The sequence below is a fragment of the Squalius cephalus genome, assembly GCF_949319135.1.
Source record: "Squalius cephalus genome assembly, chromosome: 5".
NCBI lineage: Eukaryota > Metazoa > Chordata > Actinopteri > Cypriniformes > Leuciscidae > Squalius > Squalius cephalus.
The window spans coordinates 24,779,863-24,805,875 of record NC_137126.1 but is presented as its reverse complement, the minus strand read 5'-3'; the positions used below and the strand labels follow the sequence as shown (position 1 = coordinate 24,805,875).

At 39.3% G+C, this 26,013-nt stretch overlaps 3 protein-coding genes across 3 annotated transcripts; all 3 read right to left on the bottom strand.

Annotated features, from left to right (window-relative positions):
- Positions 1-1,408: 1,408 nt before the first annotated feature.
- On the bottom strand, positions 1,409-3,040 carry LOC307159622 (C-X-C motif chemokine 11-6-like). The gene is made up of 4 exons (XM_079873091.1): positions 2,846-3,040; positions 2,591-2,717; positions 2,414-2,503; positions 1,409-2,244 (listed from the first exon to the last, which is right to left on the bottom strand). Exons 1-4 carry the CDS (start codon positions 2,901-2,903, stop codon positions 2,223-2,225), a joined length of 297 nt encoding a protein of 98 aa, XP_079729217.1. The 5' UTR covers positions 2,904-3,040; the 3' UTR covers positions 1,409-2,222.
- Positions 3,041-16,905: 13,865 nt separating this feature from the next.
- On the bottom strand, positions 16,906-18,001 carry LOC307159620 (C-X-C motif chemokine 11-6-like). Its single transcript, XM_079873089.1, has 4 exons — positions 17,885-18,001; positions 17,649-17,775; positions 17,454-17,543; positions 16,906-17,286 (listed from the first exon to the last, which is right to left on the bottom strand). Exons 1-4 carry the CDS (start codon positions 17,940-17,942, stop codon positions 17,202-17,204), a joined length of 360 nt encoding a protein of 119 aa, XP_079729215.1. The 5' UTR covers positions 17,943-18,001; the 3' UTR covers positions 16,906-17,201.
- Positions 18,002-23,621: 5,620 nt separating this feature from the next.
- On the bottom strand, positions 23,622-25,212 carry LOC307158302 (C-X-C motif chemokine 11-6-like). Its single transcript, XM_079870736.1, has 5 exons — positions 25,179-25,212; positions 24,549-24,778; positions 24,313-24,439; positions 24,118-24,207; positions 23,622-23,971 (listed from the first exon to the last, which is right to left on the bottom strand). Exons 2-5 carry the CDS (start codon positions 24,604-24,606, stop codon positions 23,884-23,886), a joined length of 363 nt encoding a protein of 120 aa, XP_079726862.1. The 5' UTR covers positions 24,607-24,778; positions 25,179-25,212; the 3' UTR covers positions 23,622-23,883.
- Positions 25,213-26,013: the final 801 nt, after the last annotated feature.

Here is a 26,013-nt window from a genome sequence, read left to right as displayed (position 1 = left end):
GCTTTTTATTTGCACTAAGCTAATTCATTTAAATTACAGTAGAATGTTTTCCTCGACATCTCGCGATTTCGGGGCACATGAGTTCCCGAACATAATGCATGATGGGATACGCTTAGCCTTGAATACTGCTTTGGAGAGGTATTCGAGATAGTGTGGGTTTAGTGTGCATTAAGAGCACTGCACTTTGGCATTTTTAAGACATGGGCTCATGTCATCTCAAATGGCCAAGATCGCAAGTGTGGGTATTTGGACAAGACAAATCAATACATAGACCTTTTTTTATCCAGAAAAACCGCAGCTCCCCCGTTTACTTGCATTTGTTTACAGCGCAGTCTTGCCCTGAGCAATATGGCGGACGCGTTGACGTATTACAGCAATGTTCCAAAGCGGCCAATGGGGTGTCTATGTATTTATTATGTCTATGGTTGAGCATACATCAGTTGTACACTCGTTATTGTGGGATGAGTGCACTCAATAACGTCCACTGTGGGCCCTGTCCCAAATGGCACACTTCATATGCACTTTTGGTCTTGTGGACTTACAATGGCTGCCGCGTGCGCATGTCCGTTAAGTCCATGAGACCGGAGGGTGTCCCATTTGTCATTTTAGATTTCAGAAGGGTGCTTGCGGTCGATATGCGCCCTCGATGCGCACTTTTGCTGAGCCCGCACTGATACGAGCAACGCAGCAGACTTCTTCCCGACAGTCAAAGTGGCGTTACGTCACGAAAGTCCGAACTAGGAAGACCACAGGTGGGTGCCATATGGGACAGGGCCATGGTTTCGGACACCACTACAAATGGCTGTCCCCTAAAATAGTGCCCTATTTAAGGTAGGGGGCGCCACAGCCACAGTTTTCTTGCTGTAAATCAGAGTTAGGTGACATCCTCACCTTCCACACTGAGATAACATCACAGTAGTGTTTCTCTTGTTTAAGTTGCATAGAAATTATAACAGAGAAAAGATAAACAATTAAAATGGTTAAAGTTTTGAGCTTGAGCTCAGTCTTGGATTTAGAAGATGCTTTTAACCAAAGTGACTTACAAAAGGGGAACATCACAAGAAATTTGCCGCGAGTCAATGTTATTCATAATACACAATTTCAAATTGAAGTATAAACTTGCACAGAGCAGATGTAAAATGAAAGAAAGAAAAGAGAAAAACGTTTTAATAGCAAACCAAATCTGTTTACTTTCATCATAGCCTATCATGGATTACGTAAATATACACATTCACAAATCTACTTTTGGCATTTGTGTATATATATATAATAATCATATATATATAATTAATATGAGGCTGAGGAATCCAAATCATAGTTGTGTGGTTTTGGTGGTTCATAATATATTATTCAAACATGTGCAGGCTTGTCAACAATGGAAAAATGTAATCAGGCTGAAAGCTGCAGTGCGTTTAAAAAAAAAATTTTTTTATGAATGTGTTGTATTAACCATTACAATAACAAGGTGATGGGCACAGAATATCAATTTCCATTTCCCAGCATTAGAGAAACCAGCCAGGATGATGGCAATGCCTTCTATTGCAATGCCAAATGAGGCTTAGTCTCATATACAGTAACTGCCTGGACAGTCATAATAGTTTCATAACATAAATATTATATGAGAGGCATGGGACTAAACAGTCTGGAAAGAGATAATGTTCAAAAACAAAACATTCCCCTGAACTTTCAGTTTTATTACTCCAGTTAAAAATTTAAATTAAACACTGAATAAAATAGCTTTACACAAGCTTTGGATGTTCAGTTGGTAGTTGAATTGTTCATCTTTGCTTTCCATTTCTTTTCTATTTATAACTAAATATCGAGTTCTAAATGTAGACTTGTTATTATATCGACTTAATGTGCAACTCGAAATTAGATTCAAAATGAAATGTTCACATTTAGATGTAATAAATTTCTTACAAACAGGCTAATTACATAACAATGATTGTTTAATGCTTGTTTGATTATATTGTTTATTTCACATATTAGAAAGATCATAAAAATAATGAAATGTCACAGAAGCTTTAATCATGTTTTGCATTACTATTTTAAAAATGTACTACCGTGATTAATGATAATGTTTATCAGCTAAACAAAGATTAACATTAAGAAACATTTTTGGTTCAAAAATTTGGCTCTTGTCATAAGGATGTTGGTTGCTGCTTGCATGGTGTTAATATCATGTGTACTTCACTTAGCAATAGCTCATCTGGATTCATATTTCAAACTTCCTTCTGCAGGCTCCTGAAAATAATCAGAAACAGTCATTAGTGAGTCTTCTCTGCTTATTAAGGGACATTAAAAGTATTTCTTACTGTATTTCTCACTCTGCAAATTTTAGGTGTTTGTGTCTTGTGGACAAATTACAAACACAAAATACTGTATTGAAAAAGTATTAAACGGTCATGCTAACCTCTTTTTAAGAGCCTTCATGATGTATTTTTGAGTGAATTTAGATTCTGGATTTAAGCATTTCTGCTCCATACCATTTTTCAGAGTAACACTGCAAAAACACAAGACAATTTGCTGCATGATTACGTCAGTCAACATATTTAAACAGAGATAATATTGTAAATATTGATATACTTACACAATCTCCTGGTTTTCGCAAGAGGGACTTGGTGGTATGATTTCAACCTTCTCAATCAGTTTTGGAGAAACCATGTTTACACCTTTGTCAGCACAAAAACACCTGACCTTTGGAGCTCTAGCCTGGCCTGAAAGAGAAAAATCAATGCATAAACTACCATGCCATACAAAGATAGTTTCACAATATAAATGCACAATATTAAAAACTTGAATATTTGAATTTCGTAAATCTGCAAAGTCCAGAGATAAAACTCACTTTTCACCTCTACAGCAAGCAGGCAGCCCAGAACAACCATAGCTGTAAAAGTTTTCATAGTACTGATCTTCTTCACCTCCCAAATGGCTAATTAATGAAGTTATGGATGATTGAGTTCAGCTGCTTTGTTTATATGCTCTAAAAGGGGTTTCCCCCTGAGAATGTTTCAGTTTTTGTTTTTAAAGTCAAGCCTCTGAACTGGTCTGATTTCTCAGAAACACTTTCTCTCATCAAATCTGATAAGAGTTGACCTTTCCAAGAATGAGGAAGGAATTAGAGGAATTCTTGCATCAATACTATAAATTAATGTAATGAAAAACATTAGGCCATAAGATTTGTTTGCTTAGATCAGAATAAAAGTAGCAAAATGATGACTGTTTAACACACTCTAAAAACTGCACTTTGCAATAATGTCAAATAAAAAGTTTTTTTTAAATCATTTTAAATCATTGTTTTTTAACGTTTTGTCATTCTTTAAAGAAGTGCACTTATTTTGCATTGACTAACGTACTGAAGAACACATAAAGTACTTGATTAGAATTGGAACTCTTATGTGTTATTGTCAGGAGTATGTTAGTTTCTTTATATTTTGGTTTGGTTCTGTTGTGGCAAAAACAATAATTAAACAATCATCATCACTGCATAAGAGACACCAAGAATCAAATTGTATTTTAAAAGATATTTATTCTCTTGCAAGAGGCTTAGTCACAAAATCACAGCAGCTACCCCGTGACGTGAGCAAGACCTGACACCCAGCCCAGGAAATTCCCTTCTTCATACTCCTTCTTCAAGGTCTTTCCTCTGTAGTTTTCCACTCACCCACTCACGTGAGCAAGACCTGACACCCAGCCCAGGAAATTCCCTTCTTCATACTCCTTCTTCAAGGTCTTTCCACATTTAGCTGATTTAGAATAGAATGACCCCTCTAAGCCCCCTTGGCTAAATTATCTTCCATACCTAAAGAGTTAAAGGTTCTTAACCATTTGTCTTAAAGGAGAACTCCGGTCAATTTTAACATTGAGCTCATTTTTTGGTACATTTGGAGTGCTGTCAATACAGAGAACAACGACAAAAATCGGTGTTGCCTACACCGAGTTATTCTATTTTTAAAATTTGCACCCTGTTGACTTCAATGGGGCAAGTACTAAACCTGCTTTTAGCCTCTTAACATCCTTGATGTGTCATTACAAGTGCACAGAAAATGTGAGTGATTCCTTCAGAGTAAACACGAGTGAATTGAAATGTGAAAGAAATGTATAAAAATGATGTTATTTAAGCCAGCGCAAATACCTGTGTTTACATCCTGTTTTCGGGTGAAGTCCAAAGTAGTCGATTGCCGAGTTCACGCGCGTGATAAACCTATGCGCGTGAACTCGGCAATCGGAGTTCTCCTTTAAGCCTGGTTCACATGGCAGGATAATTAGGCCGATTTTAGCCCCGATTCACCCCTTCCGACAATCTTAAGGATGCTCCGATTATCGTAAAATAATCTGATCAGATATTCCTGCCGTGTGTGGTGTGTTAAGACTGCTCTCGTCTGCTCGGAAGGACGTCAGGACCGCTCCGATCTCAAATCGGGGATATCCAACATGTTGGATTTTTTTGGCCCGATTTCTCCTCGTGTGTGGTGTCCCCCGGTGGCAAACGAGCACGCAGCCTGTGGACTGTGGCGTGTAGCCAATCAGAAAGCGAGGTGACGAGGCGGCGAGGAAGCACCGGGAAACAAAATCAAAACAGCCGGCGGCATTGCGCACCCGAAAGTCCGGTGGACGTCTTTTGATAACGTTTTTTTTCCGGTTAAAAACAAACTACAACTATCGCCACTGCATCCTCTTGGTCCGCCATGATTGTTTACTCTGAAGTCACGTTTGATCTCGAAGGATTTTGCCGTCTGACCTGGGAATGCTCGGGAGTCAAATCGGTTTGTGTGTGATATGTTGATTTTTCCGTATGGCTGCGCACCACACACTGTACGACCAAAACTGTTAGACCCGTGATTTTTTAACGCCGTGTGTGGGGTCTCTCAGGTTTGGAAAATTGGCCGACAATTTTAAAATCGTCCCGTGTGAACCAGGCTTTACTGTGTGTGTCTTGCTTACGCCAGGTGCACAAACATACATAAATTCCAGAAGAGAAATGTAATGCTTAAAACCACACAATGTCTAAGAAAGTTAATGAAAAAAAAGTAAAATATAAATTTTTCTACAACAGTTCTCTTCTGGTCCTGATCCTTTTTTGTTTCTATGGTTACTGATAATGTTAAGCACCTGTCTCTAGTCCTTGTGTATTTAAGCCCATGATTTTCCTTAGTCCCTTGTTGAGTGTTAATGTCATTTTATAACGTGTAGTGCTTTGTTTTTCTCAGTGCCAATCATCAACCTGAATTCACCCTAATGGAATTAAAACCTCAAGGAAACAAATGGCAAGTTACGAAAAACGTATATATAAATATGTAAAGGGAAACCCATTAAATTGTCAGTAAATAAAATTAAAGGGGTCATATGATGGTTCTAAAAAGAACATTATTTTGTGTATTTGTTTTAACGCAATGTGTTTACGCGGTTTTAGGTTAAAAAAAAAAGTAATTATTTAACACATACCGTACATTATTGTTGCTCCTCTATGCCCCGCCTTTCTGAAACGTGTCGATTTTTACAAAGCTCATCGTTCTGAAAAGCGCGTGTGCTCTGATCGGCCAGCGATCCATTGATTAGTGATCATTGCGATCCATTGCATTGTGATTGGAATCCTGCACCTGAAATCCGAATACCTTACGCGTGTGATGGAAATGCCACGCCCCTTACCAAATTTGGAACATCAGCTCCCAAAGCAAAAATGACAGGTGACTGTCGGTGCAACCTTACCAATTTGAGCCGGAAAATGCAATGACCAAGCTGATCGATCAACTTCGCCAGTGCGACTGGACCAGAACGTATAAGATTGGTAAGGTTTTATTTCATTGGGGGACATAATTACTGATTATAATGACTTTTATACGCAGCGCGCCGTGCTATGGAGGGGAGAACATGTAAACATAAAACCATGTCTGCATTTGTGATCGTAGAAACAGCAAACAAGCGCTACACTATACTGCTCAAAACTCGCATTTGAATAGTTAGAAGCAAATTCTTAAAATATGAAAACATACTTACTGTGTCTGTGAGAAGCGCCAGACTGTACAAGATGGAATTGCCCCACTTTTTAGAATCAGCCTTTGTGCACGGCCGGCCTTGTGCTCTCGCAGGTTCTGGAAACAGTCCTCTGAAAAATGCCCAGCACACAGTCGAATATTTAATTGTACTGTTCTGGAACAGTGTTGTAAATAAAGCTTAACCGCTGTTTTATAATTGTGTCCTCTTTTGGAAGGCCAAACAAAGTAGCCTGGCTTTCGCAACGCAAAACACAGCGTCTCCACGACATGGCGGCGCCGGCAGCAACAATAAGAGAGAATAAAAGGTACGCCTTCTTTCTTTGCGTATACATTTGGGCGGTGTTATGAAACTCTACCCCCACACACTGATGTAGATTTGTGGGGGCATGTTTAAATGAAGCGTTTTAGGAAGGTGTGGCTGAGCCTTAACTTTTACAAAGAATATATCTTTGGGTTTGAGACTTTGAGCCTTGTAACTGTGAAGATTGTATACATGCACAAACAGCTACATAACACACACAAAAAAAGGAAAACAAGAAATCGCATCATATGACCCCTTTAAAACCAAATTGTCATTGACAGCTAAATTTATTTTATTAGTAAATTTATTAGTATATACAATTAGTACGATACATTTTTAATAGTTTTTTAATGGTAATGCTCTGGCACCATCTAGCTGTCAGAAAAACTATAACACACAGCCGAATTGGCTTTTTACATGTGCGATTTACTAACGAAATTACAACATGATAAATAAAAAAAGGCAAAATTTGGGTCAAATATGGACAAAGCCCATTTTTACCCAAATCTGGGTTGAAAAAAAACCCCAGCCTTTTTCAGAGTTGACATCGTGGAGGCATTTAGCATGAGGTCAAGAATGTCTACAAGGAGCTACGAGCAAGCAATCAGGATGGCTGCTCAGGTCAATGTGCAGCCTACCAGTCAACCACTGGAAAGGCAGCTGCTGGAAGGCAGACACACAGAGAAAATGTACCTGCTGATACTGTGAAGGACTACTATCATTGCAACATGGCTATACCTTTCCTAGACCATGTCATCTTGGAGTTTGAATCCAGATTTAGTCCTCTATCTGTAACCGCATCCAGGCCATCTGATTTTGGGGCGAGAGGTAGGTGGCATTTTTGAGCTTTGGGCGTTCCATGTGCTTCTTCAGCTTATCATGGTTTGCAAGTAGTTTAATCAGGGCCAAGAAGTTTTCAGGATTGCCAGCAGAATGCTGCTTCTTAGATGTACCTCTTAAGTGCAATGCACTGGCGACCACATACACTCTCTGCTACAGACTGGAGTATGTGCCTGTTTTGTTTGATATTTGCTTACTGTCCATATAAGGACCGAGATTTGGGTCTGAGGTTTTTCAACTGACTTGAGAAACGACTCAGCATTTTCGACTGCAGCTAAGTGATATGCTTATGTTGAATAGCTGATTTTTACCATGTTTTTCTTGTGCCACTTTGTGAATGGAGCATTGACTAACACTCCCATCTGCTTTCTCTCTTTGGCATCGACAAACAGGACACAGGCACAGCACACACAGAAGGCACCATCAAGCTTGGAACTGTACAGCAAGGAATTGTGTTGGAAAAATGAAGTGTTTAGAAGGCTTGTTGTGGTTCCTGAGTAAATGGTATTTCTGACCATCAGACATCTTATGCACACTCTCTGAAATTTCTTCAACTGATTTAGTGGCCTGAATGAAAAATCCTAGATCATTAAACATCTTTCTCCTGACCTTCCATGACAGGGTGTGGGTCCTCCTGATCTTCCCTGAGCTGTTGCATTTCACCTTGATCTTCCCTGAGCTGTTGCATTTCACCTTGATCTTCCCTGAGCTGTTGAATTTCACCTTGATCTTCCCTGAGCTGTTGCATAACACCTTGATCTTCCCTGAGCTGTTATGAATCATCTGTAAATATTCAGTATATGCATTGGTCAGTGATGTTGTGTTGAGTGCATTCAACATTATCTGAAATACGCTTGTATATTATTTGGCATGGATAACCAAAACTTCCCCACAAAAAGTTCCCCACAAATTCACATGACAGACCTATTAAGCTAACATTTTTTTAAAAGTGTTTTTGTTTCATGTTGAGAAACTTGAAGTTTTGAAGAAGTCACCAATTTAAATTAACATTTGTAGTATCATTAGCTTTAATTTGTCAGCTTTATTTTTTTGGCCTACACTGCACACGCACACACACAAGTGAATGGAGTGCCGAGACAGGAGTACATGCATCACACATATGCAGGGTAAAAACCTTCTAAATCAGTCACTGTAGCTAGCTAGTTCCACTGGACGGATAATGGTCAGAGTTTACTGTGTTCTTCCTTGACCCATGCTACACCCCTTTTTGGGAAAAATCTCTTGTAGTTTTTGCGTAATCCTAACAGAGACAGACACACGCAAGTGAAAACATTAGCTACCTTCAGCTACTGTGGGGTTAACGACTGTTAGCTAGCACAAAGCTAGTGTTAGTTATCTCAACGGTTAGGTTAGGAAGTAAATATAACAACCTTAACCTGTTTTGCAGTTTTTTTGAACATATGTTCAATATTCTGCGACAATGCCTGCTTTCTCTTCCGTCTCTTCTTTTTGCCCCATACTAACTATTTGGATGTACCGCCTGACATAAAAACAGTCAAAAAAATTAATTTAAATACTTTGAAATGTTATTTAACAACTGAAATGTGTTTAAACACATTGTTCATGACTTAAAAATATGCATTACATCAGTTTGGAAAAATATTTTTTTAAAAACACCTTTTTTAAAGCTTTGTTTGTCAATGACCTAAAACACTCCAATTTCATTCATGACATATATGTACATCCAAGTTCACTCAACTGCAAACTCATGACATCATATACATCCTCACACTATCAGTGAATCGGCACATAATATACTCATTGCACAGAATTAATAAATAAAGGATAACATGAAACGCTTAAAATAACACTCTGTACTTCATCTCAGCATCACCAGCATCAACAGTCTTTCTTTTAACTCGATTAGAACAATGATGGAATGCACTTTGTACATTTCATAGCTGTAAAGGATGATATAATGATTACCCATTCCCAAGCAATGCTTCTTCGAAACAATAACTTAGTATAGAATCCAAAATATTTGTAACAAGTATTTTGATTAAAACAATAATGATAATAATCACAGGTTTATTAAAAAACCTTGCCTTCACGGCTGCAGCAGTGCTATGTCCCCGCTCCCGCGGGAGCTCAGTTCCTCTGGCTAACCTTCTCCACTGCTGCAGCAGTCCCTTCTGCTCCCATCTGCTCCCAGAGGAGTGCAGTTTCTCTGGCTAACCTTGCCTTCACTGCCGCAGCAATGTTATATCCCTGCTCCCACAGGAGCTTAGTTCTCTAGCAAAATTTCCTCCTCTGCTGCAGCAGTGATGTTCCCACTGCCCCTGCAGGAGCTCAGTTTCTCTGGAAAATTGTCTCCATTGCCACAGCAGTGATATTCCCTCAAGTTTGGTTCCCCTGCTGCAGCAGTCGTCTCCTCCACTCCCGTAGGAGCCTCGTTTCTCCTTTCAACATGCATCTACTGCCGCAGCAGTGCAGCAGCATTATCTCTCTTGCTCCGGCAAGAGCTCACCTATGTGCGACCTTCCACAGCCGACTACCAGCGAGGCTCACCCTTCTGATGCCACAACAATCAAACTCTCATCTGATGACGCAAGAAGCCCTCCCGATCCAGTGACTAACCCCCTCCCTACGATTGGCACACCTTCAGCTTTGCGATCTGCAAGTTTTTGGGGATTATCAACATCATTTTCTGACTGATGTCCCACATTAGTTTGCAACTTTCTGGGGGGAGTCCTCTGGGTTCGGACAGCACGCCAGATACGCATACCATTTATTCTATCTGACTTATTTATAAGTGTGAACTCGTGAAACTCAGGGCTGCAAAGAGGAAGTGGTGCAAACCAAAAGATCCCACTGACTGAGTTTGTATCAGTAACTGTCTGCAAATGTCTCCACTACTAAAACAACATACCTTTCCTCTCTTCTCTGTCCTCATCCTCCCTCTCCTTCTTCAACTCTAACAGCTGACGACTTTGCGACATTCTTCATAAAGCGACAACCATCAGCGGCCAATTCTTCACACCACAAACTGACAAACACATATTAACAGCAGGCACACACCATGCCCCTCCTTCTCTCTGCGCTCGGAGACAAAAGTCTCTCTAACTAGGTTAGGTCCTTCAGGGTGTCGTGGAAGGGTGAGGTCTCAACATCTAGCTATGGGGTGCCTCAGGGCTCAGAGCTTGAAAGAAAGACCATCACCTTCAACTCAACCTTGCCAAGACAGAACTGCTTGTGGTCTCGGCCAACCCAACACTTCATCACAACTTCTCCATTCAGCTAGGTTTGTCAACCATAACTCCTTCCAGGAAGCCAGGAACCTTGGATTTATGATTGATAATCAGTTAAACTTCATGGACCACATTGCTAGAAATGCCTGCAGATTTGCCTTTATACAACATTAGGAAGATCAGGCCCTTCCAATTGGATCATGCTACACAACTCCTTCCCAGCTAACAGGGAACTTTTCCATAACTTTCACTAATGTTACGCAAAAGATGTTTAACTGTTAGTAAAAAACATTCCTAAATAATGTGTTGGAACGGTCTTATAATGTTTATATAGTTAAAATACATTCTCATAACTTTGAGAAATGTTCTTGGAACAATTGACTGATGTTCTCATAATGTTGAGCAAAAATGTTCTTATAACAATGTTCATGGAACGTCCTTGTGATGTTTTTTGTACTTGACTGATGTTCTCATAATATTGAGAAAACATTCTTAGAACAACATTCCAATAACAAAATTATGTTCTTAGAATGTTTTGCTAACATTCCCATTAATTTGTGAAAACTTTATTTCTGAATGTTTTCTGAACGTTCAAAACATTTTTTTAAACATTTTTTTTTGTATTAGTATTAAGAATGTTTTTTCTTTTTCTTTGTTTATGTGAAGTTAGAGGAACATTCAATTCTATTATTTTGGAAATGCTATGAAAAAGTTATTTCTTAATGTTTTCTAGACGTTCACATCACCGGGCTCACACACCTTTTTTACCTTTGCTGCAGTGTTTGAACTGTGGTGGAAACTGTTGTACCTGGAGGAATTCACAGAGAACCTGCTAACTCATGGTTCAGCCGGGACTCGAACCTAAAGCAAAAAGAGCAAAGGACAGCCGCCAGACTAAAGACCACCCAAAACGCAGAGATTTGGCCAGCTGGCATTTTGAGAATAATACTGTTTGCTTGACCAGGAGGGCCCATGTTACCGTAGACAGGAACAGCTCATAACGCTGGGCCAATGCTCGCTGGACGTGGTAGGAGGAAACATGGCAGCATGCTACGTCCGCTGGGAGACCAATGCTCGCTAGACGGAGAAAGAAAATCCAGCTGGACGACCGGGAGGGTTTGGTGGACTTTAATGTGGAACCGGTTGGTCCTGATGTAGCTTTGGAAAGCATCTAAGGACTATCTTCCGAGAGCTTGGATCTATTGCTCGGAGAGGCCTTTTTAGGCTGCTTAGGTTCCTGCCCCGATGTGGAAAAAGGAAACATAGCGTAGTGTAAGGGGGGTACAGTTGTCAGACCCAGGACCAGATATGATGAAAGACCAGGAGTCGTGAAGTTCAATCAAATAAGTAAAATTTTACTGAAGAATAGTTTGCAGTTAAATTAGTAGAGCCAGCGTCAAAGTCTCACGAGGAGGTCGCAAGCTAACTCTACCTTACACAAAAATCTCACACCAATTATACCTTTTCCAAGGACATGCATTACACAAACATTTACTTCTGATTGGCTAAGAGAACAAAGTCTAAACAATAATCCATAGCAGATAGATAAGTGGGTATATCGCCGTTAATCAGAACAGTTGTCGCCCAACTCGGAGATTTAAGTCCGCGGTGGCCTTTCAGGGTCTGAGAATGGTGTCCTCGAGTCCATATGTTGTACAACACAGAGTTCAGAACCTGCAAAGAACATCAAACACACACACACACACAACACTAACAAACAGTCCTCTTCAAGGCTGAAGAAGGCCTGAGCTCATTATCAGAAGAGCAGCATCTGTGAGATCACAAGATCTCCATCTGTGAACTGGGATACAGCATGTGAAGCGGCATTTCAACATCTTAAGCAGGAGCTCTTGCAGGCCCCGATTCTAGCCTACGCCAATTTCACCCAACCGTTTATCTTGTATACTGATGCCAGCAATGCAGGATTGGGAGCAGTTTTAGCGCAGCGACAACAAGGAGTTGAGAGAGTCATTGCCTATGCCAGTCGGAGCCTGCATCCAGCAGAACGAAACGCCTCCAATTACAGTTCCTTCAAGATAGAGCTTTTGGCAGTGAAATGGGCTATGAGTGAGAAGTTCAAAGATTACTTGTGGGGAGCTAAAGTGATGGTGGTGACCGATAATAATCCTTTGGTCCACCTACGGACCGCTAAGTTGGGGGCAGTGGAACAGCGCTGGGTGGCCCAGTTAGCCAACTATGATTACCAGCTTCAGTACCGGCCTGGCAGAGAGCATACTAATGCCGATGTATTGTCCCGACTTCCGGCGGTTGGTGAGCGTAGTCAGATGTCGCCCTTTCCTTTTGAGCCAGAGGAAGGACTGATGGTGGGGGTAGTAGAGGCCCCTGGAACCCGACTGGATGGAGTGCCCGCTAGCTGGGGATGGGACCCCGAGCGGTGGAAGGAGCTACAGAGTAGAAACGGAGATTTGGTAAAAGTGCGTTCTTACCTGCAACAAGTCTTTATGCCTGGAGCTGGGGAGAGGCAGGCCCAAACTATGGTGGTGAAGAAACTTTTGGGGCAATGGAAGAGACTCAGTCTACGAGAGGGAGTGATTTGTCGGTCAGTTCAAGACCCTGTAATGCAGGAAACGGTATACCAGGTGGTAGTGCCAGAAGAACAGCTCCCGACTTTGTTGCAAGCTTACCACACGTACACTGGACATCAAGGACAGGAGAGGACGTTGTCCTTATTGAGGAGATACTTCCACTGGTCTGGAATGGAAGCGACGGTTGAGGCATTTGTACAGAGCTGTCCTCGATGTATGCTCTTTAAGAGAAGGAGGGAGGCAAAAGCTCCGTTGGTCCCTATACGCCCTAGAGCGCCGTTACATATTGTGGTGATGGATTTCTTGACGCTGGGTCGACCGATGGACCGGTTTCAGAACATCTTGGTGGTAACGGACTTGTTCACCAAGTACGCATGGGCCACCCCTACCTTAGATCAGACAGCTGTGACAACTGCAAATGTGTTGTGGCGAACAGTAATTCAGCCCTTTGGATGCCCCGAGACCCTTCATTCTGATAAGGGCCCTAACTTTGAATCTAAGGTCATCCAAGAGCTGAGCCGCCTGCCCAGGGCAACGGGGGATGTGAAAGGTTCAATCAGACCTTGCTGGGTCTACTGGGAACTCTAAAGGCCGAGCAGCAGAGTCAGTGGACGGAATGCCTCCCCTCCTTGGTACAAGCCTATAATAACAGCGTGCATAGTACACCGGGGTATGCCCCGTCATTTTTAATGTTCGGGAGGCACATGCGCTTACCAGTTGATATGCTCTTGGGGACACAGCCAGTAGAGGGAGCTCAGAGTACGACGGAGTGGGTGGGCTGACATCACCAGCAACTCCACTATGCTTACCAACGGGTCACGGACCACCTGAGTGCAGCAGCAATCAAGAACAAACGCTTGTATGATCGAACAGCCCGAGAAGCTCCCTTGTTGCCCGGAGAGCGGGTCTTGGTGAGAGATAACCGACGCCAAGGGAAAGGAAAGCTCAGTGACCGATGGGAGAACACGCCGTATGTGGTGGAACGGCAGCAGGGGCCTGACTTACCTGTGTATACGATCCGTCCCGAAGGAAGGCTGGGTCCAGAACGAGTGCTCCATCGAAATTTACTCCGGCCTTGTCCAAATTATCCAGCACCGGTTGAGAAGGCCCCCGTAGTTCCTGTGGCTCCTGTATTCCCGCATATAGGATGGGCTGTGCTTCGTAGAATCCCTGAGCCTGAGGCAGCTGAAGCAGCCCCGCCGTCGCCGGCCCGACGGTCGCAATGTGAGACACGGGGTAGACCCCCTGAAAGGTATGGCGAATGGTCTGAAGTTAACCAGTTAAAGTTCTCTTTGGAATAAACTGTGTTTAATATTTAAATTTCAAGTAATTGTGACCTCAGGATGTTTGCTATTGTCTGTAAAGGTTTTTATTATGATCGCGGTCTTTTACGGGCTTACTAGTACGCTAGATACTATAACTTTGATGTTAGCATTGTCATTAGCAAACAAGTTTGATTTCTGTAGTTGTTTGGCCGTTCCTCTGTCGGTTTTATTTGTGTAACTTAGTTCGCAAATAAATAGAGATCAAATTCTTCAAATCAAGACACCGGGCAACGTTTTCGTGTTAATTAATCATCTTCGTAAGTCGGTATATGGTTAAATGACTCATTACAGGGCGAATGAAGACTCTGTGGCCCGCCCCTACTGCCTGTAGGAAGAATATCCCGCTTGCAAGTTCGGTGTATCCTACCCGCGTCTAAATGGCTAGCGGAGATTTTGGCTTGATCTAGCTAGATGGATGCTGCCCTTCTATGTGTCTAATTTAGCTTGCACGTTGCATCCAGGTGTTACTTTGCTTTTATTTGATTAAAAATATATAAATATATGAAAATATAAAAAAAACAAAGCAGTAGTTTGCCTCGTTCATATCGTTCGTTCCCAGTAAAAATACTAGTATGCATGACAACACAAAAAAAAAAAAAAAAAAAAAACTTGCCATCAATTGGAAAGAAAATATTGCTTTACTTACCTTGGTAGACATAACTGGTTTTGAAATAGCCGGTTCCTCTGCTCAGCTGGGTTGCTCGTGGCGAGGGGGGAGGAACAACAGTTCGTTTTTACGACATTTACGACATTTAAGCATTTACTACCAGACACTAGGGGGAGCTAGGGGGAGCTTCGTAGAGAAAAAACACTCAGGCTTGCCTGGTGTCCCTTTAATCAGATTTTAACCATTAGTGAAGCTGTGGGTTTAAATTAGGGGTGAATTAAGGGTAATTGGGACATAAGGTCGAATGTGACAGTATAACTATACAGAGTTTATTTTCTCACCTAATGAGAAATACATTAGCTTTATACAAAATGACATTAGCTTTTGCTGATTTGATAATAAGGTCCTAAAATTGTCATAGCTACTATATTGTAAAAACTTTTGATGGAAACACAAATATGATGCACTAGCACTACTGATACAAAATCAGTAAAAAAAAAAAAAAATGTTTGTATCAATGTATTTTCAGAATAGGTTGTTTTTTATTTTGTCCCATCCACCCAAACACAATTTGGGTGGATGGGACAGCATGATTTTGGGTGATTCGGACAGTGCTTAAAGGCTTTGCTAATTAAGAAAATGATTAACCTTTCAATAGCGAACCATTGTTTATGATTTAGCCTATAAATTGCAAAACAGCGTTACCGATAGGTTCTTAATGATTCTGTGTGCAAAAATGTGTGTAATGTGCGAACTACTGTTTGTACGTGTGAGTTTAAGCCACAGTAAGGAAGCATCACGACCACGTTAATGACAGTAATTAATTTGTACAGAAACCATTTAAAACGCGTATTCCCCCGATCAAATTGAGTATCCAGATGGCATGACTGTGCTTGTGATTCAATTACTGACGCGATGCAAAGTTCAACCAGGGACAGAAAATGAGAAGGTTTTGAGTTGAGCACTCACAGACTTGACCCGGCAGAGGTTGAGAGTGTGGGCTGGCGGGGACTGAATCTGCGGTGCGGCTCACTGAGGGCGGCGGCCTGACGCTGGAGGAAGGCCCGCTCCTTCGCGTGAAGTGGGCGGGATTGCCCAAGACGCGAGCATGGTGCTCGGCGGGCCTTATTGTCCATTTCTCTATGGCAGGAATTATTGAAGGGTCCGGTTTAGAGGAATACGTGGAAGGAGATTGCGGATGTTTCGGGTCCTCACCACCGCGAGGTTCTTCATCGGACGGGTAGAGCTCGACTCGGACATGTTAAGGTGGGGCGAGGCCAATAGGCTTTATGCCCAGCTCCACTACTTCCTGAACTTCAGCCAGCTCCTTTGTTTCCTGTCTGCCATTATTGGACAAACTGATTAATCCAGGTGTGCCTGACCTCAGTAACAATAATCACACACACACCTGGATTAATCAGTTTGTCCAATAATGGCAGACAGGAAACAAAGGAGCTGGCTGAAGTTCAGGAAGTAGTGGAGCTGGGCATAAAGCCTATTAAAGGCTAACTGTCAACTAGTAAGTTTGCTGTAGGCTATAGGCTACCTCTTAACTTGTTGATTGGGTTGATTAACTGAATGTGCTCCACTTGTGTTTAATTAGCTTTGATTATCTGAATGTGCTCCACAGGTGTTTAATTAGGTTTAATTATCTGAACGTGCTCCTCCCGAACTTTAATAAAACATAATTTAAAATTGTGCATTTTGCTAGACTAACTGGGACTTGCCACAGCACTTACATACTCTTAAGTTACTCTTTTGCTGATTTGATTGCTTCTATTGTTCTCGTTTGTAAGTCATGTAGCCTATAAGTTGTAAAAAATCTTTCTACCAGCCAGGTCAATCAGCTTACTGAGACAGGAACATTATTAAGTCCTGCTGTCAATTTAGTCTAAACTATTCACTTAAAATGTATTTGTGAAACAATGTTTTCAATAGTAACAATCTTGAAAGCTTTATTGAGTTTTGTGATGTTTTAGTGATTCCTGTGGAACTATTGTTTATCATAAAGCATCATATGCATTTTTATTCAGAATCTCAGAATACAAGAACTACTCTAAAAGAAGTCAGAAGATGTAATTCGTAGATAAAAAGCTTTATTTAACACTTCTTTGTGGACAATGAAAATAAAATCATACATTAAATTATAAAAAGACTGTACATATGACACATTGTTCAGTGGTCTTATGAAAATATTTTTGTGAAAACATATGTGAAAAAACAACAACAATCTTTAAAGCTATTTACAGCCAAGTGCTCAGATTAAATAATAATAATAATAATTTAATCATTTTAGGCATTAGGAAATGTTTTGAATATTTTGATATTTTAAGATCTATTTTTTTTTTTTAATTGATCTCCATTGAAGTCTATGAAGTCATTTAAAGGATGTTGGTGTTGATGTCAGGATGTTCTTCAGTGGCACAGTGACAGTTGTACTGTGTGGCACAGACTGTTGGCTCCTGTAAAAGAGAAACAATTCAGAAACAATTCATTTAATTTACTTTTATTTCCTCATGAATTAATTCATTTAGTTAATTGCCATGTGTCTCCCTCTGCCAGAGAAATTTGTGTCTATGTATTGAATATGTGAAGGATAAGTAAATAAACTTAAAGCAGATATTCTTACCTCTTTTCAAGAGCCTTTATTATGACATTTTTAGTGAATTTTGACTCAGGATTCATGCATTTCTGTCCTCCACCATTCTTCAGAGTGACACTGTGAAATGACAAAAGCGATGAGCTGAATCTTACTCAGGAGAGTTTGTGGAGTTGATGAACATTTAAATAAATGAATGCATAAAAAATTTTAGGCTATGCTTACATAATCTCATGTTTGCGACAAGATGGACTTGGAGGGATGATCTCAACCTTCTCAATGTTCTTCACTAAAACCATGTTTGCACCTTTGTCTGCACAGAAGCACCTGCCCTTTGAAGACCTTTCCTGCCCTGGAAAAGAAATTTCATTACAGTGTATTAGCTGCAGAACATCACCATAATCAAATATACAAGATATGCTGAATGATTTTGATCTATAACTCTCAGAGATCAAACTCACCTTTCACTCCTACAGCAATCAGGCAGGCAAGAAGAACAAAAGCTGCAATAGTCTTCATTGTCTTGTTCTCGATGAACTGTGCTTGTCTGGGTCAGTGAGATTATGACCGAAGGCATTCAGAGCTCATTTAAATACTCTAGGACCAGGGGTTTCCCCTCAGTTTTTGTTCTCGTTTTTTGCTTTTTTTTTCCACTTTTGCTTTTTTCACTATTCAGCTTCCTCCCCTTTTTCTCTTTTTATTGTGATTTCTCGGAAGCACCTCCTAAACCATCTTGGGAAAAAGAGAAGCTTTGATTTAGGGCACTCTTGAGATTTCCATGAATGAGGAAGTAAATATTGCTTAGACTGAAATATTGATTTTAATTGATTTTGATGTTAATTATGTAATGGTGGGAGTACTATTAGACACTGAAAGTTAGGGTATGTCAAACATGGTAATTGACTGATTTTGATGGCTTTTAATGGTTGTTTTTAAACACATCACAATCTCTTATATTGTGTGCACAAATTAAGGTATAGCAATACAGAGAAAGATAAAAAATGCACAATAAAACTATTTATCAACACAATCTTTTACAATATACAGTAACTTTTAATGAAGCAAAATATATAATGGAGCAGACTAATGACCCATTGTTTGAAAGAATAAAGGTAAAACACACAGAGGTAGGCAAGAAGCAACCAACATTTTCTATGGATTAAATCTGACTGAATCCTGGTGATCTGGTAGTTAATAACCCTAAGCTTTCTAAAATGTACAAATATTTACCCTCGTAGTGATGAAAGTGCATCCTCTTTTTGTTCTGTGAAATAAATAAATAAATCACAAATTGTGGTTAACACCCACTGGTTTTGCTGGTGTGCTTGTGGACGTTGGAGATATTTTACAAAGGCATCAAGTAACCACAAAATAGGATGTGGGACAAAACGCGTTTTCTGTGGAAGATGGTCAAACATTTTCACAACCTCTTTCAGAAAAGTCCTCAGTGTAAACAATATTTGTCAGACATGATTGTGAAAAGTTGAAGATGCTAACATAAATATTGAGGATAAATGTCTTGTTTGTCTGGTACAAGAGTGTTGCAGTAACTTATTGCGAGGCTCTGAGCCTATTGAGGCGATATACAGAGGGTTTGCAGCCCAGTCTCTCTGCAGGGCCTATAAGATGCTGGGTTGCAATGGGGCCAGTATAGGGGCATAAAGTCTGCCAAGGAGGCAGCTGGGTCACTTCGGTGAGAGTGTCTGACTGTAAGGATCCGAAACACCCGATGATGACCCCTGGAAACATCACTGATGACATCAGTCCAGGTGCAACACATGGTAATGTTTGATAAAAGTGTCCAGGTTATTCCATATTTATTCTATAAGCACTCCTGGGTTATTCAAATGACACATGCTTGGTGAGCCAAATATGTTTCAGAATAACTTTACATAAACCAAACATTCAGCATTTAAGTTTAAAAATGTCTGTTTTATGCCATATACAGTTTAAATATACAGCAAATAACTTTTGTTTTCAGATTTTTAAATATTTGAATAATGCTCTAATGTTCTAATGATGAAATTAAGTGATTGATCAGAGTTAAAATGTAGAAATACCAAATAGTTTGAGACATAAACAAAATCAGGGCATTACACAAAATTTCTCATTTCACTGGAACATCATCAAGTGTTTTCACTACCTTTTTCTTTATATAGACATTGGGTTGAAGTCATGTTATGTCACAATCATGCTGATGAAAATGAAGGAGAAACTGAAAGTCTTGTGAAATCTGGAAATGCCACTTCGGCTGCTACTTATCTTTGTGAGTGATTTTGCATGAACAGTATAATATACAGTTACTTTTTATTATAGAGACATTTTTTCATTATACAAGTTACTGTTTGCACCATAAATACATTCAATGAACTGTATGCAGTTTCTATTAACTAAACCAAGATTTTAAGTGACCAGACATAGTCCATATTTTCTGTTGTTATGGAGTTAGTTCTCCTCAAACTCAATTAACACTTGTATTCCTGTCTTTTACTGTTGGAATTGTGGATGTCTATTCAGAAAACAATCAGAATTTGACTCTCACACAATCAGTTGAACTGTCAACCAAAGTTTGTGTTTTATTTATGATTTATCCTTGCGTACCATAATTTTCTTTTAAAATTCATGAACTCGTAATCTTTAATCAAAATAACTTCCCTCCCTCTTGCAGCGACATCTCTTCTCTGATGATGTGTTTACTGGCACGAGGGCAGGATCAACCTGGCACTCACATGAGATTACAGCAATAGCAATCCACAACCATCCAACCAATTCTTAAAGGAGAACTCCGGTCAATTTTAACATTGAGCTCATTTTTTTGTAAATTTGGAGTGCTGTCAATACAGAGAACAACGACAAAAATCGGTGTTGCCAACACCGTGTTATCCTCTTTTTAAAATTTGCACCCTGTTGACTTCAATGGGGCAATGTTTAAACCTGCTTTTAGCCTCTTAATATCCTTGATGTGTCATTACAAGTGCACAGCCATGTTAGATGATTCCTTCAGAGTGAACACGAGTGAATCTGACTGCAGTAGATGTGAAAGATATGAATAAAAATGATGTTATTTAAGCCAGCGCAAATACCTGTATTTACATCCTGTTTTCGGTCGAAGTCCAAAGTAGTCGATTGTCGAGTTCACGCACATAGGTTTAGTACGTACGATCATGCGCCCGAACTCGACAATCGACTACTTTGGACTTCGACCGAAAACAGGATGTAAATACAGGTATTTGCGCTGGCTTAAATAACATCATATCTTTCACATCTACTGCAGTCAGATTCACCCGTGTTCACTCTGAAGGAATCACTCACATTGGCTGTGCACTTGTAATGACACATCAAGGATATTAAGAGGCTAAAAGCAGGTTTAAACATTGCCCCATTGAAGTCAACAGGGTGCAAATTTTAAAAAGAGGATAACACGGTGTTGGCAACACCGATTTTTGTCATTGTTTTCTGTATTGACAGCACTCCAAATTTACAAAAAAATTAGCTCAATGTTAAAATTGACCGGAGTTCTCCTTTAATGGACAAAATCAAGTCCTGACCCACCTTTTTTCTTTGTTCAATAAGCCGTTTCACTTGGATATACGTCACAATCTGCTTGTTAAGTTTGACGTCACGTCACCATTTCCATAGTCCAAACACTACCAGATGCCAAAAGCAAACAATGAATGGTGCTAATATTCACCCATGATATGATGTAATACTATCGAAAGATCATGACCCCAATGTTTTTCTCCATACAAAAATCTCAGATGGCCTGATTGATATTCATTTTTTATCAATTGTACACAAGCATCTTCATTATTCTTCAGCAGAATCATTCAATCTGAATTCGTGTTATTTTGACACCCCTTTAGTCCATTAAAAAATATAGGCATTTTTATGATTCATAGAATTATAATGTAATTCAGAGGTGTCTGTTTGACTGGGATAATGTTATTTGATTTGTCTGTCAATTATTCAACAACTGTTCAACTCATTCACTAGCAAAATGCCGCTCTGAGACGTGTCACATTTAATTCCGTGTGGCTTCGTTTTGAACTTTGTTTGAAAAGGAACTGAAAATATTGTGTCAAAAATGTATGTCACTCAATAATAACTCATTGTTTATTGAACTACAGTGTGCTGTTGGTTTGAGTATCAGCTTGTGGCTTCATGCCGATAGCTGAATGTGATGTAAACCACAAACCACACAGATCCACCACTTCTTTTTCAATAGAGGTCGGTCACGGTCTCATTACCCCTTTACTTTACATTGCATGTTCTATTTGAAAAGTCTCTATACTGATGAAAACTAGCCTGGGTTTCCCCATGCTGCCTTGAGCGATTTTATTCACGCTGCTAGGCAGCCTGGATACCATGGACCAGATTTTCCCCTCAAAAAGGGAACCAATCACAGAACGGGGAGGGAGCAGCAAGACGATGACGACGTCTATGCGACACACCGAAGCAGTTTGTTTATATTTATGGATCCAACATGGCATCAGACTCGAAGTTACCTTTCGATGCAGCCTTAGATACTGTTCTAAGTAGTTTAGAACGCAAGTTTATTTCGTCTTCTTCCTCGTCGAATTTCTGTCGCTCTACAGCGTCATCTGGTATAATTGAAACGATTGGCTATGAGCTACGTACAGGCGCATTTGATAGACATTCGTAGCGCCCAATAAACGGCTCTGGGCATTCGTAGACCACGCCTCAAATACGAGAAAATGAACATGTGGTTCCCAGACCACGTCTCAATGAGAAGAGGTCTGACGTTAACCAGGCTAGATGAAAACAGTGATTTATTGAAATTTGGAAAGGCTAACATGCACAAATTACATCAATGTGGGGAAAAAAACATGGTGTAAGACTGGTATAACTACTTGTATAATTTATTTGAGTAATATATATAAATATTATAGCAATATAAATATACTGTATATAGCAATGCTGGTGGGTCCTCAACGCCCGCTGTAATGATACACTGAAAATAACAACGAACACATACTTTGTTGTTTATTTGTACAGTACTCACTGTTCACTCTTTTTTATCACATTCTGTATGATGAAATATGAACCGTCATCAGAAATAAGCTATCAAAGAACTAATGATGATCTGTTTGCAGGATAGAGCAGATAATAAATGTGACTACCTCCTCTCTACCGTTTTCAAGAGAGACAAATTGGTTAATTTTTTTCTTCTATTAGTAATGAGGATTTGCAAAAAGCAACAACAGCCAGAGTGGAAGTTCCCATGTTTATGAGAGGAGCTTTTACAGCTTCCTTTGATCACTGTTGGAAGTAGCTTTATGTGTAGATTTGGTTTTAATTATGTGAGTAAAATGGGAATGTGCATGGCTTTTTCAGTTGATTTATCAAGTCAAGTCAAATTTATTTGTATAATGCTTCTTACATTGTTTCAAATCAGCTTTACAGAAAATCATGATGTTAATGTTTATAATATCTTAATATCTTCAAGACTTATAGTCGCAATTAGCAGATTAGAGCGAGTCGAAAATATAGTTTTTTTTTTTTTTGTAGTTGTACAAGCAATTAATCAGTTGAGATATATCATTCTACACAAGTATACACAAGTATGTATGAAATTAAAATTGGACATGCTTATGTCCAACTTCATATAAAGAAAAAAATGAGGCAGCTGACATATATATGAGTAGCCTATGTGTAAATATATCACTTTACATATGTGTATGTGGCCTTGTAAACCCTACATTATAAAATTATACCTATACATAAACCTTGTAAACCCTATTATGTAGAATTATCTACATTTATTTATTCATGTCAAACTTTTGTTTAATATGACTAATAAATCTACATTATTGCACTGACAAAAGTCTTTCTACCAGCAAGGGCTGGGTTTACCTATAGCATTGTAATCCTAAATTGATCGTAGAGACCATTGGTGGCAATTGTTCTACGATCAACTAGGCTCACGATGCTTTTGGGAAACGCAGCCCTGATCAGTCATAAACTGCAGCTTATAACTGAGACAGGAACATTAAATCCAGTCAATTTAGTCGTAACTAAATGCACTGAAATTTATTTGTGAAACAATGTTTTCAATAGTAATATTGAAAGCTTTATTGAGTTTTGTGATGTTTTAGTGATTCCTGTGGAACTATTGTTTATCATAAAGCATCACATGCATTTTTATTCAGAATCTCAGAAATTCAGAAGTCAGAAGATGTAATTCATAGATAAAAAGCTTTATTTAACACTTCTTTGAGGACAATGAAAATAATACATCACATTTAAAAAAGACTATACATATGACACAGGTCTTATGAAAATATATAAAAAAAAAAAAAAAAAATTAAGGCTTTTTACAATGCAGTGCTCACATAAAAATAATTTAATCAGCTTAGGCATTACTAAATATTTTAAGTTATTTTTTCTAAATTGAATCCCAACTTATTTAGGCAGTGTATGAATACATAAGTCTATGAAGTCATCTGAAGGATGTTGGTGCTGATGGTGTTAGGATGTTCTTCAGTGGCACAGTGACAGTTGTACTGTGTGGCACAGACTGCCGATTCCTGCAAAATCAGAAAAAAGTTAATTTAATATAATTGTGTTATTTAATTTAGTTAATTGCTATGTGTCTCCCTCTGCCAGATAAGTTTATGTCTTTGTATTGAATATATAAATGATAAGTAAATAAACTTAAAGCAGATATTCTTACCTCTTTTCAAGAGCCTTTATTATGACATTTTTAGTGAATTTTGACTCAGGATTCATGCATTTCCGTCCTGCACCATTCTTCAGAGTGACACTGTGAAATGACAAAAGCGATGAGCTGAATCTTACTCAGGAGAGTTTGTGGAGTTGATGAACATTTAAATAAATGAATGCATAAAAAATTTTAGGCTATGCTTACATAATCTCATGTTTGCGACAAGATGGACTTGGAGGGATGATCTCAACCTTCTCAATGTTCTTCACTAAAACCATGTTTGCACCTTTGTCTGCACAGAAGCACCTGCCCTTTGAAGACCTTTCCTGCCCTGGAAAAGAAATTTCATTACAGTGTATTAGCTGCAGAACATCACCATAATCAAATATACAAGATATGCTGAATGATTTTGATCTATAACTCTCAGAGATCAAACTCACCTTTCACTCCTACAGCAATCAGGCAGGCAAGAAGAACAAAAGCTGCAATAGTCTTCATTGTCTTGTTCTCGATGAACTGTGCTTGTCTGGGTCAGTGAGATTATGACCGAAGGCATTCAGAGCTCATTTAAATACTCTAGGACCAGGGGTTTTCCCTCAGTTTTTGTTCTCGTTTTTTCCCCCACTACTCCAGCTTCCTCTCCTTTTTAGTTGTGATTTCTCAGAAGTGCCTGAAATTTACATAAATGAGGACGTAAATATTGCATTAATAGACTGAAATATTCATGTTAATTATGTTTTGGTGGGAGTAATATTAGACATCATACCAAAACACTGAAAGTTCGGGCAAGTAAAACATGATAACTGATTTATTTTGATGGCTTTTATTAGCTGTTTTTAAGCACATCACAATATCTTGTGTATTTAGTGCACAAATGAAGGTATATCAGAACAGTGAAAGATAGAAAATACACCAAACTATCAATGCAATCTCTTGCAATATAACTTTTAATGAAGCAAAACTGTCATGTAACAGAGGGACAGGGAACAGGAATGCAGTGGCAGACTTAAAATGGCAGACTTAAAGGAATAGCTCACCCAAAAATGAAAATTAGCCCATGATTTACTCACCCTCAAGTCATCCTAGGTGTATATGACATTCTTATTTCAGACGAACAGAGCTCTTTTAAACTGAACAGAGCTCTTTGTATTTCAGATGCTCGATGACTGGGAGAGAGGATAGCATGATGAAGGCAAGTAGGCACAAATGAAGAATGAGTCAGGTAAGTTCATACACATTTAGTGAAAGACAAGACCATGACAAACTGAGGATGGCTCAGTTATAGCCTCTCTCTCTCTCTCTCTCTCTCTCTCTCTCTATATATATATATATATATATATATGACCACAATAAAAGGCCACTCTAAAATGTACAGTTTTATCACACAGCAAAATGTCACAGATGTTGCAAGTTTTGAGGGAGCGTGCATTTGGCATGCTGACTGCAGGAATGTCCACCAGAGCTGTTGCCTGTGAATTGAATCTTCATTTCTCTATACCGTAAGCCATCTCCAAAGGCTTTTCAGAGAATTTGGCAGTACATCCAACCGGCCTTGGATATTCAAAAATTAATTACATTTTACTTATTGTTTTTTTCAGTGTTGTTCATGTACTTTATTTTTTATTGACATGGCAGATTGTAGCAAAAATGACAGTGCTCTAATAACAGTTGTTAGCTGAATACCTTTGACATAACAATTGACATTGAACACGATGTAGATGTAATGAAGACCAAGCTCCAGTGAAATATCTTCACAATCCCCTATGATGTCTTTGTCCTTCATTATGTGTGTATTCTGAGTGGCAGTTTCTCTCTCCAGATGATGAGGTTATGATACATGACAGCATCTGAAATACACAATTGAGTTTAGAGTTACATTGTGTCTCTTCCATTTGATTATGTAAA

Bases quoted from the DNA above. Each gene is read 5' to 3' on its own strand.
- LOC307158302 (XM_079870736.1), bottom strand. From the start codon at position 24,606: ATGAAGACTATTGCAGCTTTTGTTCTTCTTGCCTGCCTGATTGCTGTA. The intron at 24,440-24,548 runs GTGAGTTTGATC...TTTCTTTTCCAG, and splicing joins GATTGCTGTAGGAGTGAAAG to GGCAGGAAAGGTCTTCAAAG. The intron at 23,972-24,117 runs GTAAGAATATCT...CTGATTTTGCAG, and splicing joins ATAAAGGCTCTTGAAAAGAG to GAATCGGCAGTCTGTGCCAC.
- LOC307159622 (XM_079873091.1), bottom strand. From the start codon at position 2,903: ATGAAAACTTTTACAGCTATGGTTGTTCTGGGCTGCCTGCTTGCTGTA. The intron at 2,718-2,845 runs GTGAGTTTTATC...TTTCTCTTTCAG, and splicing joins GCTTGCTGTAGAGGTGAAAA to GCCAGGCTAGAGCTCCAAAG. The intron at 2,504-2,590 runs GTAAGTATATCA...GTGTTTTTGCAG, and splicing joins TGCGAAAACCAGGAGATTGT to TGTTACTCTGAAAAATGGTA.
- LOC307159620 (XM_079873089.1), bottom strand. From the start codon at position 17,942: ATGAAGACTATTGCAGCTTTTGTTCTTCTTGCCTGCCTGATTGCTGTA. The intron at 17,776-17,884 runs GTGAGTTTGATC...TTTCTTTTCCAG, and splicing joins GATTGCTGTAGGAGTGAAAG to GGCAGGAAAGGTCTTCAAAG. The intron at 17,287-17,453 runs GTAAGAATATCT...TCTCTTTTACAG, and splicing joins ATAAAGGCTCTTGAAAAGAG to GAGCCAACAGTCTGTGCCAC.